This window comes from Acanthochromis polyacanthus, chromosome 2 (assembly GCF_021347895.1).
Source record: "Acanthochromis polyacanthus isolate Apoly-LR-REF ecotype Palm Island chromosome 2, KAUST_Apoly_ChrSc, whole genome shotgun sequence".
Classification (NCBI taxonomy): Eukaryota; Metazoa; Chordata; class Actinopteri; family Pomacentridae; genus Acanthochromis; species Acanthochromis polyacanthus.
Genome location: NC_067114.1, coordinates 38,226,071 through 38,241,988, shown reverse-complemented (window position 1 = coordinate 38,241,988; position 15,918 = coordinate 38,226,071). Strand labels below are relative to the sequence as shown.

The 15,918-nt window shown below is 37.8% G+C and overlaps 1 protein-coding gene across 10 annotated transcripts in view; it reads right to left on the bottom strand.

Moving 5' to 3' along the window:
* The window catches only part of LOC110957844 (serine/threonine-protein kinase BRSK2-like), a 213,716-nt gene that overhangs the window by 73,776 nt on the left and 124,022 nt on the right, over positions 1 to 15,918 (bottom strand). For all 10 annotated transcript variants that reach the window (XM_051937153.1, XM_051937159.1, XM_051937163.1 and 7 more), the window contains exons 3-4: positions 7,547 to 7,632; positions 3,840 to 3,980 (exon numbers count right to left, since the gene is read on the bottom strand). In XM_051937153.1, coding sequence (XP_051793113.1) covers positions 3,840 to 3,980; positions 7,547 to 7,632 — 227 coding nt within the window. The remainder of the gene's footprint in view (positions 1 to 3,839; positions 3,981 to 7,546; positions 7,633 to 15,918) is intronic.

The following is a 15,918-nucleotide window of genomic DNA, read 5'->3' as shown; positions in this document are numbered from 1 at the left end:
ATGTACTCTGTCTTGCTGCATCTCACCTTCATTTCTTTCCTTTGCAGGGCATACCCCCAAGTTTCTAGATTTCCCTCCACCTGCTCCCTGATCTCACTATAGATCACAATGTCATCTGCAAACATCACAGTCCATTTCTGGAACAGACTACTTGGTGTGTTCAGAATGTTTAACTGGCCAAACATAGTGGAGACTGCAGAGTCGGATTTATTTAACATTTACTGAATGGTAATTCGAAATGGGTTCCGAACTAACTGAAACCATGTCAAAGAAGTTGTAGGTTTGACTGCATTTTGCTCAAACAGATGGACAAAATGTTGAGTGTAAACTTTGCAAACAGTAGTTTGTTTATCACAACTAAACAACCAACATGACAGATCATCTAAAAATTATTCATTAGTTTGTGCAACTTTGAAGTTTAATGCTTGAGAATCTCAGTGAGAATTTAGTCTGTTATCATTTCAGTATTTAAAAAAAACAGGTTCAAACAATAATATGCTGCAAATATTAGCTTCTACTGCTGATTGAGATTCCATGTAAGCTAGTAGGGCTAGCAGGTAGGGTGCGCTGTGGCCTATTTAGTTCATCTACAGATAAAATACAGGTATTTTCTTCCTTGTGACCAATTGATCGATTAAAGAGTAGCTCCGAGTAGTTCCGTCGACCAAGATTTTCTCAGCTTATGAACCTACAAGATAGTATGGGACATGATACCAGGAGATATAGAGCTTGATTTGAATGTCTCCCCTCATCTTATAGAAAACATACACCAGAATAAATTGAAACTTTCAGAGCAAAACACTTGAGGTCTAACACTGAGAGTCAAAAGCAGAGTGTCTTTGATGTGCAATTGCTCTTAGATTCGTGGAGTTGCAGATATGAGTGGAGGAACTAAAGGTGCTCCTGGAGATGAAAGACATCAAGAGGAGCTGGAGCCTCGAAAGTCGCCCCCGGCAACCGCTGATGAGGAAACAGGTCGAAGAGGAAACTTGTTGCTCAGTCAGTAAAGTGAGGTAAACACTTTAGCGCTTTAAGGGTTGCACAGAGTGACAAAAAAACGGGAACTTTTTAACAATCCAATAAAACCAAGAGTGATGGAAGAAAAATATTTTATTCATAGTAACTGAAACCTTAAAACATGCCATTTAAGAAACAATGATGGAATTTTCATTTTTTTAAAAATGACTTCCTGTAGATGGCATCCTCCTGTACCAATGCATTCTTGAAATCTGCTGTTGAGATTCGTCATTGACCGCTGCAACATCTCAGCTGGGATACTGTGAATTTCATCCTGAATTCTCTGTTTTAACTCATCCAGAGTTCTTGGTCGAGTCGTGTATGCTTTTCTCTTGAGATAGTCCCAGGTAGATTTCAGGAATGCATTCGTATAAGAGGAAGCCATCTACAGGAAGTAATTTTAAAAAAATGAAAATTCCATCATTGTTTCTTAAATGGCATGTTTTAAGGTTTCAATTACTATGAATAAAATATTTTTCTTCCATCACTCTTGGTTTTATTGGATTATTAAAAAGGTCACGTTTTTCTGTGTCACCCTGCATAAGATTCTTAGAATATGAATTGAGGATTGCTTTTGATCAGCTTCTCATTGTAAAATATTTTTAAGGGAATTTTACTGAGCCTAAAGCAAATTACTGTCAGTCATTAAATAGGCTAAAAATAATATACTTTAGAAATGAATCAAAGCTGACTTAACTGACAAACAACCAATTTCTGTTCATGAACATGTGATTACAGTCATCGCTCATGTTCACACCAATTTACAGATCTGGGTTAGCGTTCTTCCGCCTAGCTAGCAGCTAGGTTTTAACCAATGCAACTCAACTATTAACGTGAATGAGGACAGCAAACATCAGCCCAATGCTTGGAGGAACAGAAGAAGATGAGGCAAACTTTAGCTTCAGGAAACCCAATACAGAAACTTGTGCAGGAAACATTAACAGCAGGAAATTCAGACAAAGCATACCATTAAAAAAAATACGTGCTGATGTGACTGAATGCTAAAACTGCTTTAATTGGTAACCAGTTTTGTGGGAAAATTTAAGGCAAGCAATATTTGAGACATTTTTCCTCCATAATTGAATATTTGGTGTCCTCCAAATAGGTTTTAGCCAGCGCAAAAGCAAAAATAACCAGCAAGAAAATGTTAAAAACTGACACAAAAATATTCTCTATTCACTTTTAACCAGTTTTGAAAACTGGGATTTCAGTTACTTGAGCATAACAAACATATTTGTTTACAAAATGGCCAAAAATACCAAGAAATTGCATAGATTTCTGTCAAATAAGAAAACACAGACTCGTTGTCTGTACTGTATGCAGACCAAAATGTTTACTGTAATGTCTGACCCTGTGGACATACGTATAATATACAATGTTCCTGTCAGAGATAAAATACAGAGAAGGGCTATAAAATAGATCTTGCTGTCAAAAGAACCAAAACAGTAGAAAACTTTCTTTAAATCAAAATGCTCTAACTATTTGTATGTTAAATAATGTTTCTTGGGGCCCAAATCTGGCATTTTTTTGTTTGTTTCATTAGGTGGAAATCATTTTAAAACGTCTCATTTGAAGATAGATTTACAGCTCATTAAAAAAAAAAACAATCATTAAATTACCCATTACCGTGTTAAGTGTGGCAATTAATCGTGATATTGATTCCAGATGATGTCTCCCTGAGCAGAATTTTGCTTCACTATTGTTCAGTTTAGTTGAGCAAGGAGAAAAGCTCTTCATCTACAGCCTTCTAGGGTTAATCTGTTATTTTTGGTGGTTGGAGGAACAGATTTCCTGGGAATACTCTCGTGTTTTTTCAGCTTTGATCTGACCCAACCTAATGAAGACTATGTATCTTTAACATTTACTCAGAGTTGGATCCAGACTAACCGACACCATGACAAAGAAGTCGTCGGTGTGGCTGCATTTTGTTCAACAGATGGCCATAAAGTTGAGTGTAAATGTTACCTGAAGCCTTTTGTAGATCACAGCTCAACAACCAACATGACAGATTATCTAAAACAGTTGCACAGACCTAAATTTAGTTGAGTATTTACTGACTACACATGTAAAAGCCAAAGTACTGCTCAAGATAATCTGATGTGATGCATGTTTCTGAGAAGCAGTGTACAACAAAAGAAGCATTTTCTGCTGTTAAAATTGGAATGTTGTTGAAGTTTGAAGAGCAGATTTTTGTTTGTCCCACAAGAGGAGGTCTGGATGTGTGAAAATCAGGCTAGCAGCGAATAATTAATGTGGGAATTCTTTGGTTAAACTTTGTATTTCGGATTCCTCTCCATACACTAAACTCCAGCCGGCCAATGTTGCTGTTTTTTACATGAGTCCTCAATGTTGTTGCAAAAAGATTTTCATTGTCTAAGCTATGTTTCTCTGTTGGTTTCTCACACAGTTTCCACCACAGGCTCTTCTCTTTTGAGTCTGATTAACCGGCGATGCTGCAGACGCAGTGCCTTTTGCTGCAGTGGTCAGTCAGCAGTGATAAATCAGGTGCAGTGGCTACTTGTGTAAATTTCCATTCTCCTCTCTCACACATTGTGCACCTCTAGACAGAAACACATAATGTAGGAGCCAGCACAATTCATCTGTGAGGCCATTTCCTGGTCTATCTGCACAAAATCTTTAATGTGGAGTGAAGAAAGAAGGCTTAAATCAGTGGGAAATATCCAGTTATGTGCTCCTAAGGACAGAAATATTGGAATAAATGCAACTGAAAATAACTAAATCCTGCAAAAATGCAAGACACAAAATGACTGATTCACAACATAAGATCTTCCTCCCTTATTTGTTTGTATTTAGTGACCAACCATATGGAGTGGCTGTGGCAGAAGTCCAGGGCTGAGATGATCTGTCTGAAGAACTTTCTGGCCTCTTTAGGTGTTAACCGGCCTTTCTTCACCAGGTAGTCGAACAGTTCCCCACCAGACACATGCTCTAGCACCAGGTACCTGCACAGGTCGACAGACGGAGGAGGTTAGCGACAGGAAATACCCGAAATCAACAGTAAAATGTTGGTATTAGCAGTAAAATGTACGCTTTCATCCACAGCACAAGTACAAATCGTTAATTATTGAAGATGAAGATATAAGATATATAATGGAAATGTAAAAAACCTCATAGTTGTCAGTTTAGGGCTGCATTTTCCATGAAAACAAAAACATTTTGCTCAGTTTCTTACTATAGCAAGAAACCACTAATATTCTTATGTTTTCCTGTTACAACAGAACAAAGAGGCAATCAAAAAGTTCCTGGACCAGAAGAGTTCTTGTTGTTTTCTTCAAGATCTGCAAGGTTTAACGCCAGGAATTTGTCCACCAGGGTCTTTTTGTTAGCTTAGATATAATGCCATTGTTGAGAGGTGATTGAATTCTGAATTATTTATTTCAGCCATATTGCACTTCTGTTGTATACCGTAAACGACATACAGAAATAAAAGATAAATATTGTTCAATTTTTCAGCTCGGATTTCAAGATTTCTACCCCAGAAAGGTTGCTTTGCCGTCTTTATCTCATGTTAAATGAAAAGTCTGCTCAGTTCCAAATAACAGCAGCCATCAGATAAGTGAAGTAAAGCATAAAAGTAGATAATTTTCCTCTGAAATGTTGTTGAGGAGAAGCAGAGACTCTCCCAGAATTACTCACGCAAAGAGCAAAGAGTAAACGTGGCTACATCCCACCTGTGACTTCATACAGGTTAAACTGATTCATCAAATGAAATCCTGTTTCATTTTTCCTCCAAATGAAAGAGGCATTAATGAAGTAATTGAGTCATAAACTACAGAGTATTTGTCTGTTGAAGTCACCACAGCACATCCATGCTCAACATAAATCCCTGAGAAAATCCCCCATCTCGCGTGGGTTTGTGTGCTCGTGGTTTAAAATGTTTTATCTGCGTCCTGCGTTCATTTGTCTGGGAGACATCGCTGATCCTCGGCCGGCGTTGGAGACTCGGCTCCTCCCGCCGCCCGTCTTCCCTGCGGCCTGATTTATTAGCAGATTAAGGGATCTGCTCAAGCGTTTACCTGTCAGAGCTATTTAAATTAGAAACACGCTCGGCTGTGATTTGTGAGCACTGGAGTTTCCACGGCAAACTGTTTGCATCCATGATGACCGTCCGCCGCTGTCCTTGCAACATTAGGAAAACAAATTCCTGCTCCATTTGACAGCGGCGCCTTTATCAATTATTGAAAGGCGCATTAAGCCGCGTCACTGGAGCACATAGGCGAGATTAATGTATACAATAAAACATGGATATACATGAAAGCTGCAGTCGCAGGGGGCAGGTTATAGTGACGGGACCAAAGAAGCACGCTTTAATAAAATGCAGTTTGCAGTTTAGCATCTTCAGCAATATTCAGATTTTGGTTTTAATCTTCATATAATTACTGTGTCACTCTGTAAAGACCACCTCAGAACCTCTGTGGGGCGATGACTGAATAGACCAGTGGCTCCCATAGTAGTTGAGTAGAGTTACAATGATTTTCCTGCATAGATGATGTTTTGGCACCACCCAAAGAAGTTTAAAAAACTTCCTTGCATCCCATGGCCACCTTCCCTGAGCCTGGTTCTCTCAGAGGTTTTGTTTCCTGTCCGTATTCTAGGTTTTTTTTGTTCCTTTCCCACCTTCACTCATACGCAACTTTGGATTGTTGGGTTTTCTGTTCACTGTTTATAATTAGTAAGGTCTTTATCTTAACATATGTTGTGTACCTGCGCAATATAAAAAAATTGATTCATTCATCATCCATATACCTCATAATCCTCATTAGGGTCATGGGGGGCCTGGAGTCTATCCCAGATGACTTAGGCTACATTCAGACTGCAGGCTGAAGTGACCCAAATCTGATTTTTTTTGCCCCTGTATCTGATCTTTTCATGACAGTCTGAACGACACAGATCCGATTTTTTCAAATGCGACCCAGGCCACTTGGATATGTGGTCCTAATTCCGATACGTATCGGATCTTTTGCCATGCGATTTCAGTCTGAACGGCCAGGCCGCATTTATCCGACCTATACGTCATTGGTACACGACAAACGTCACTATTCTGCGTTCAAGCAGAACGTCTTGCCGTGAGAGTGTTAAAAAGAGGCGCTCACATATGTACGTAAAGGTCGCCCTTGTCATTCGAAAATTCTGAATGAAGTCTGCATCTGTGAAGCCTCTCATATCACTATCCCACCACTCCTGGCTGCGACTCCGCACCCACACAGTTCTCTGGACAGACGTTGTTGCCACTGCCCCAAAAAACGCCAGGGCCAAAATCTTGGCTCTCTTCCTTCTTGACCTTCTCCTTAAAACGATTAAGTTATAAATATGCTGGCTCCGGCTGGACAACAACTTTAAAATGGCCAGACATGCTCTACTGTTAGCGTCCATGTTTACTTCTGTAAACACTGAACACGCTCTCTGCATGTCGTTGTTGTGTCCTCTTCTGCGCATGCGGGACACTTTTGGGTCATGTGAGGTTCACACAGAAGATCACATACAAGTCGCATTTAATTGGAAATGTGAACGAACTCGCAAAAAAAATCGGATTTCACAAAAAAAAAATCGGAATTGAGCATTAATCAGAATCAGAATCAGAATCCGTTTTATTACCAAGTAGGTTTTTACACTTACAAGGAATTTTCTCTGGTGCTCTTGCTGCAAGTACAATTAAATAGTAAGTAAAGGAGATGTAAGAAATATATATATATATAAAGCCCTGCAGTCTGAACGCAGCCATCGGGTGAAGGCAGGGGACACCCTGGGCTGGTCACCAGTCTATCACAGGGCTACACACTGAGGCAAACAATCACACTCACACCTACAGACAATTTAGAATCACCAATTAACCTCAGCATGTTTTTGGAATGTAGGGTAAGCCGGAGTACCTGGAGAAAACCCACACATGTACAGGGAGAACATGCAAACTCCATGCAGAAAGATTACCAGGAAAGCCAGGACATGAACCGGGGATCTTCTAGCTGCAAGGTGAAAGTGCTAACCACCACACCATTGTGCATTAAATAAAACTGAATTGAATTAAAATCGCAGCAAAATTATAAAATTAACCAACTTTTCTTTTAAAACCAGTTTTGTTAATTCATTTTCTCAAGCATGACAGCCGTTTTGTGAACAAAATGGTCAGAAAAACAGGAAAAAAACTTGGATTTCTGTCAGTGTCATTGCCTTTGCTGTGCATCTACATCTATGGTCGCCCCTCAAAGACCCACTCTGAGCAGGAAAACACCCTCATTTAAGCCTTTATTTTGGCCTACTACAGCTTAACATCTCAAGCAATTTTTTTATTTGTTTGTTTTGTTGTGTAAAAAAAAGAGGCAACATTATCAACATCAAAAATAATAACCCCAGAGCAGCAAAGAAAAACAACGCTCTCAAGAAATCTTGAGCCTGAGCTGCTCAAAAGGAGTAAAATCTAACTATACAGTCAAAGCTACTACTATTTTGTGCAGGTGCCTTGAATAAATAAATGCATAAATCCTCTGCAGGGCTGCTGTAGGCTACTTACAGGTATTTCTTATTTTCGTAGACGTCATGCAGTTTTAAAACGTGGGGATGCTCTATGAGTTTCAGAATGGCTATCTCCCGCTCCACCTGCAGGGAAACACAACAAAAACACACAATTAGTCACAAAACGTAGAGTCACACAGTTTAACGTTAATCTCAGGACAAAACCTGAACCTGGAAAGACACACAGACACACACACACAGTGTATCTGTTATATTATATTATATTATATTATATTATATTATATTAATCACACCTTGTGACCCCAGAGGCGTTCCTTTAGTTTGGTGTTCAGTGAAAAAAACAAACTTGTCACTTAACCTTCAGATTTGCTTCACTTGTTAAGCTCAATGATTTGTTACTGGGAGGCTGTTGCATTTAAAATGTAACACTTTTATTATAGCACAAATTAAGTTTCACCTGGATCATCAAGAAGTTAAAACGAAAAGAAAAAAATTAAAGCAAATACAAATGATCTCTATTCTCAAGCTTTTAGGGAGAGAAAGAGGAAAAAATGCCAAGTAAAACAACCTCCAGAGAAATAATAAACTCACAGCATGAAGTCAACGCAGAGAAAACATGCAGATTGTGTGTACATATTCAGTGGGTGGATATTGAATATATATTTCACCCAGCATCCAACAGTTCACTTCCTGCACTCTGGTGAATGTTTATGAACCAATTTGTTCCTTTTCTGCGTCATTTTATGGTGGAAATAAAAAGAAAAACACAAAATTCAGGCACACATAAAATAGCATAATACATGCATGGATCTAATTCCATTTTCCACAATACATTCTCTAGTTTTATGAACTGTGAGTCAATTAAGACCCAGTGCTGATTGAAAAACAGTCGACTATATAACTGAGCATATTTAGTATTTTACTTTCAATATAATTTGAAGATACCACAGTATCTCATGGTACATTTTTGGTGGAAAACTTTATACTTCTTTACTTCACTGCCTTTTTCAGCAGCTAGATTGTTACAAATTAAGATTTGGAAATACAAAATGCATGATCATTTTATACCTACTGATGTGTGTTCTGCCATTTTATTTACACCTGCTTGCTGTTGATGATATTTATATTTTTTTGCTTTCACTTCTGCATTCTATTCATGGTTCTACTGTTTTTATATTGTTTGTTTTATTTTTAATTATAAAGCATTTTCATGCATGTGTTGCATGAAAGGTACTATTATCGCCACGATTACAGCTACTCATTGTTCTACTACTACTAGAACTTATATGGTAGCACCTAAAACAACAAAGTGACAGACTGCACTGAGATACGATTTAGAAGCTTTGGGATAAAACTCTGACTGTAAAACAGTGTTTGTTAAAGTGGTTTTGGATAATTCCCATTTATTATGTTCAACAACAGCACAACAATCTGTAAAATTCACTTAAAGACTACATTTGAAATTATTTTGACCCTTTTTATTTACATCCCAAGTGTAATTTTTGTGTCACAGATCTATTATTATCCTTCATGATATGAGTCGAGTCTGATTCAGTCTGTGAGTTTTAAATCAATCACTGATCATCTGTCTGACATTTAATAACGATCACTGAGACAGAAGAATGAAGATGATTTACATATGTGTCATAAATTAGTGACACGGGAGATATAAATATCCACAGCTGGTCTCACAGTCATGATAAAGACGGCAGATCTGCTGCTGATGAAGATGAGTGGAAGTTAATGTTTAAGGGCATCTCCATATCGACTTATGGTGAGCTGAGGGAGGCACAGAACCAGATCTACACTCAGCGTTGTAATGAATTATGACAAATTATATACATATTTATGTCTTTGTCCACAAACAGAGGTTTAGTGTTCAGTCTACACATCGTTTTAAACAAGTGCTCCAGATCTTATCTTTGTCTCTAAAAAGTCTAGAAAAAGCAGCAACATGTAGTTAAAGCATTAAAGTAAAAGTCCTGACCTGGTCTGTCTGACTGATAATTTATTATATTGGCCATAAATACATTATTTTTAATGAAGCATCAGTGTGTCAGCTGCATGTTACTGTTTAATCTTTAAATCCAGTTTTATATATAGAGACGGCAGATTAATCTGAGGGCTCTAAACATGATTAATGGGAGAGAAGAAGAAAAAAACATGTTTTCACACACAAATCTGTTCTCTGTTTATCTCTAATCTTTTATTTTTGCTGGAATATTGGGTCATTGCAACATCTGAAATAATAATAAATAATTTATATATATGGCATCTCTAAAAAAACTAGTACTTCGCAGACAGGGCAAAACAGAAAAGAAGGACACTCAGGGAGAACACAAATAACAGAAGGCTGGTCAGTTCAAACAGAAGGAGAAAGACCAAGCAGGCAAAAGTGAAGAAATGAAGTTAAACATAGTAAAAGACTTTTGAAATAAATTAGTACAAAAACTGCACCAGATAAATAATAAAATGCCACATCTACACTACTGTTCAAGAATTTGGGGTCACTTAGAAATGTCCTTATTTTTGAAAGAAAAGCAGTTTTTTTTCAATAAAGATAACATGAAATTAACCAGAAATACAGTCTAGACATTGTTAATGTTATTTTGACAGCTGGAAACGGCTGATTTTTAACGGAATATCTCCATAGGGGTACAGAGGAACATTTCCAGCAACCATCACTCCTGTGTTCTAATGCTACATTGTGTTAGCTAATGGTGTTGAAAGGCTAATTAATGATTAGAAAACCCTTGTGCAGTTTTGTTAGCACATGGATAAATGTGTGAATTTTCACGAAAAATATGAAACTGTCTGTGACCCCAAACTTTTAAACAGTAGTGTAAGTGAGGAAAACAAGAAAACATAAAAAAAAAAAAAAATAAGAGTGTAAAACAATAAACATGTGATTTACTAAAAAGAAACCAAGTAAGAAGTTTAGTGGAAACAATGACTGAGATGTGACTCTGACTACACACTGCTTTTTGTGAGAAACTGAAAAAACAAAACTGAAAACCACAGGTTTAATCCGTAAATGTATATTATCCATTGTGTGAAATCAGTATCTTAACCGTTAGATACAGGAGTGATTGAACCCTACACTCTTCCATAAGTGGGTCAAAAATAACCCGTTTCAGAATCAAATTTCTTTTATGCCATTTTTGTCACTGTGGTGGAGAATAATATTTTGTATTACTGTTTGCATGATATTTTGGTGCACACAAACATGAATAGAAAACATGGTTATTTTTCACTTTATGAAAGATAATGATAACTTTGATAACTGACAAAGAAGAATATTCCACAGAACAGCCATGGATGAATGTCAACATCCCTTTTGTTGACATTTTTCCACTCTTTTCCACTCATTTGTTCATCACCTCTTGTAAGATATAAAGAGCTTGGGGCAGAAATAGAAATACTACAGTTTCTTTAAAAGTATAAAAAGTAACTTAAAATAATAAATGGAATGATATCAAAACATGTTTTTTGAAGAACAGCTGGAAAAATAAATGATAAAAACTTTTCATTTCAAAGATATTGCAAGAAAACGACCTCACCAGGTCATTTTTGATCCACTTATGCATCTAAGGGTTAAAAAGTTTCCGGATAAATATAGGTCTTGATTCTTTGTTAAATTTGTCAAATGTTACTTTTGCATTTTGGAGTGACTGAAGAACAGAGAATCGTTTATTACATCACGGTTTGATTGATTCATTCTCGGCCCCACCAGTGAAGCTCCCATTAATAATCCTGTGCTGAGACGCTCTACAGTCTCCTCGTACAGTCGGGATGCAGTGGCCACCTGCCCGACTTTGCTGCTCACACAGACACCGTTATTTCTGCACTGCGTCAATATACGATGCTGCACAGCCGGATCGCTGCCATCTACCAAACACCATCATCCAGACATCCTCCGGTCCTCCGTTTAACAGTCTGAGCACGATTCCAAGTTCAGAGCATGCAAGGACAAATAAAAGGTAGCAGTCTGAAGTTTGTCTGGAAGGCTTAGTTGTTGTATTATCATGTTTTCCCCTTACAGAAGCGTTTTACTGTACTTTGGAGTGTTTCATGAAAAGACCAAAACCAACAGTGAGTGTATCCTTGTAGAGATTCTGCTTTTTCAGTGTCTTGTTTTCCTTCAGTTTGTTATATGACTTCTTTTCTGTGCCTAAAAGGTCTGTAAACTTAAAAAAAACCCACAGTTCTCTCTTTTACATACTGCTTTATTTGTATTCAAATTGTATTATTTATGTTAAAGCATTTTGTGCTGCATGTGTTGCATGAAAGGTGGTATACAAATAAAGCATTATTATGTAGTTATTTTTGTTACTGTTATTATTATTATTATTACTACAACTACTACTTACATGTTAGCGCCTAAACCAACACATTAATACTACTGGTACACAAAAATAACGTGGACAGATTGCACTGTAATGCTTGTAGCAACTTTGGCTTTTGGTTAAACAGTAAAACATTGTTTGCTTGGGTGTTTTGGGATATTTCACATTTTACTATTTTTTAAAAATTAAACTGTCATACTGTGATACCTTTGTTCTCTCCATCAAAACCAATCATATATTAGATGGGATGTGATTTGTCTCTTTGGTAACCAAGACAATGGATGGAGAAGCTTCAACCATGTTGTGGAAGGGCTGCACTAGAACCCAAACTGTGCTGTTTTTTCAAAACCTAACCAATTAATTTTAGTGCCTAACCTGAACCAAGCTTCGTACATTAAAAAACTGTCTATGAAAGTGTGATATTGTACTAAACAGAACTCTGTAGTTTTGGTGCCTAAACTTAACCACAAAGTGAGTCAAAACTGTAAATAAACAAGACAGAAGAATGAGAAAGAGATGTGAAGGCTGGTCTGTCAGGTGTGAGCTGGGTCGCTGGTTTATTCCAGCATCCTCTCCCGCTTCTCAAATTGGATTTGGATTTTGTAGCTCTTCCAAACTGCATCATGGGTGACAAATCAACTTGAACAAAATTGGTTCATTTCAAAATGGAATTGAGAATGCAATTTAGCTATACAGGAATGTAATTTTGTGGAGACAGGGCTGCACATTTGCATAACGACATCCAGTTTGGCCACAGACTCAAGCAAACAATGAGCAGCTGCCTCATAGTCTGCCGTTATTTTATCACTAGATTTCCAAAACATGCATTCAAAACTGAGCGGTTTTTAGCGTTTTACAGTAACTATGGTATGAAAAAATACTGGAAATTATGGCTTTAAAGTATGGTGTAGTCTCTGGCAATGAAACAAACCTCAGTCATGTCATCACATGTGATTAATCTAATTAAATATGAGGTCTTCATCAATTCAAGTCATTCACTCAGTCACAGTAAGGTAAAACCAAATATTAGCATTTCTGGATGTATATTTTTGGTCCAGCAGACTTTGATAAATTTTCAGAAAACCTTTAATAAATCTATGAAAGAACCTAAATGCATGACTGTTTTCTTAACAAAGAAACATTGGTTTTAATGAGTCCATCACAGACAATTCAGAGTTAAAGGAATCAGTGTCAAACCAAGACTGCCATGATATGAATAATGTCTACAAGGATATGTAAACTTCTGAGATGAGGCTTAAAAAAATGTCTACATCTTCAATAGGAACCAATGGGATGGGAGCTTGGAGCCACAGACAGAGCAGGGAGGTGTTAAAGTGTCTAGCATCACGCCGCTTCTGATCTTTCAAGTGAGAAAAGTCTAAAATTACAGACTTATATGACAACAGGTCATGTCAGGTAAAAACCTAAAATCAGTTCTGCCAGCAGGCTCCGTCCAGCAGCAGCTGCAGGTGACTGTCAGAAAATCACACACAAGTTTTACAGATGCTGCCCACAGCTGTTTCAGCACTAACCTGCCTGCTGTGCTCTGGATTTACTGCCAGTTGGCACCTCAGCAGGCCGGAGGGTAAACGGAGTTTAGACCTCTGTGCTGCGGGAAATAAAATGCAGCAGCAGCTTCTGCACAGACGCCATCAGCCAGACACGTTATTAAACCCCCTGAGCTCTTCCTGTTTGGTGCACTTTTGGAAATCCTGTGCACAGATGGTTAAAATAGATGCAAATAAAATCGGGGTATTTCCAGCACAAACGACTTTGACAGCAAACAGAACGTTTCAGCCTTTTTACTCAAAGGAGGTCTATTTCCAGAGCTGCTATTATGCACCGACGCTCTGCAATCATACAGGAAGAAATCCATCAGAGGTAGATGTGCAGGGACACGTGTCGACTCCCACACAGGCAGAAAATGGACCAGAACTCGATGCGGCTGCAGGGCAATTAGGGACTTAGAATGACTGAGTGCAATTTTGCTTGGGAGCTATTTTTCATGCTCATATATCCACCAATAACGGCAGGAAACACAGTCCTCTAATCTGGAGGTTGGTGGAGAAGATCCTGGGAAACCGAGAATATCGGGAAAGTAGAGTGCAGATATTTCCTGAAGTAATTTAAAGGTGACCTGCAGAGATTCCATTTAACTGACAAGTTATGCTCCAAGTCAGTGTTTAACACCAAAAAACACAGATCATGTTGACTGAACCAACCTGGCCTTTCCTTACAAGTTATAAAGCCGTTTTTTTAAATGTTCACACATGAATTGCATACAGCCATGTTTGCTTGGCAATGTTCTTCTTCTTCACTGCCTTTAGTGTCATTAATCACCAATCATCAATCAGTAGATGGACTAAGCAGGGAGCCATTCATAAAAACATCCCTCCACAGCACTACCAGTGGTCAAAAACTCTACTGGGTACCTTTAAATCTGAGCTTTTGTGCCACTCTTTGTGTAATTGTCAATAAAAACACAAATTCATTCAACAGCTGCATCTAATAAATCCGTTCAACCTAATTTTGTAAATGGAGAAATAACATTAGAAATAAAAAAACAGAGCACACTATTGTAGAAAAGATAATTAATCGTGTCTACAACTTAAATTACATACAGCTATTTTGTATTATACACTGAAAGACATTTTATAATGTATCTCAGTAGTTTTATTTAATATGCCATCATTCCAAATACAGTGTGCCAACCTTTTTGACAGAAATCAATTCATTTTCCTCTTATTTTTGTCAATTTGACAAACAAAAACGTGTGTTATTCTTGATTAAATTGAACCAGACTCATCGAAACTTGTTAAAATATATGTAGATACTTTTTTTGTTATATATTCTTATCTTTATGCCTGATTTATTTGGTGAAAATGTCTTTGAATTTCCCTTTGCAGGAAAACCCCTGTATATAAAGGTATTATGTACAGACACTAGGTGAAGAAATTGACATTGATTCATCGTAGGAAAGTAAGTTACTCCAGAGGCTGAACAACTACCGCTAATTCCAGCAGCTGCCATGTTATTGATGCTAGTTTGTTGAAAATGCCGGATTCTGTTTTACCACATCCGTCTGTGGAATCAATGAGGAAAACAGTGTTGGAGTCGGTGGGAATCTATACAACTGATACATCCTATTGATCTCTGATTCTCATCGGGGCTGGGATGAAGCAGGAGAGCACACGAATGCGATCAGTCATCTATCAATCACCACTTTCAGAGCTCTCGTTTTGTCCTCGTGACGCATTTCTGGCCCTTTTGTCAACAAATGTGAGTCATCCTCTGGAGTATCTGACAGGAGCGAAAGGCCAGAACCAGGACACAAGACACCCGAAAATTAAATTTCACTTCCATCAAAGCCGCCGGTCTTCAAAGGTCTGTCAGGGTGAGAAGTGGTGCCTGGCAGCAAATACATTAATGAAAGAATTCCCCTTTAATCTTTGGACCAGGCATTTTCCCAGACCGACTTCTCCCTTCAGTCCTCTCGTCCTGAAACTCTCCGTCTTCCAAAGAGACAATTTCACTATCAGCAACTTGCAAAAGATATTTCAAGGGTCATTGGATAAACTAAAAGAGTGAATGAACACTATTTTACAGAGTGACACTGACACAGAAGCTTCAATATGTTAATATTAGTTATTACTTTAACACGAAATATAATCCAGTTTCATTTTGAATATACTGCTTGTGCAAAATAGTTAATCCTTCAGTAGTAAAAGTGAGCACACACCATTTGAACTTCACATTTTATCTGTCATGGACAATTTCATAGTGCCATGAATGTCCTCGTATTTGTCTCAAGTTGCAGACGTTTCCAGAAACAGCAGAAGCCATGGAAGATCTTTTTATGGTGGATAATAAGTTTGGATATTGCAATTTCCCGCTAGGGCCGGATGATAAAGTGACATGTACCAGTGGTAGATGCATCATCAATAGCAATAAAACAAGTGTTTAAATGGGATGTTTGACAGTTGACACTGCCATGAAAGCACAGACTTAAAACACAAGCACTGATGCCTCACACTAAGAAGGTTTTTGGTTTGAGCCTGCATGT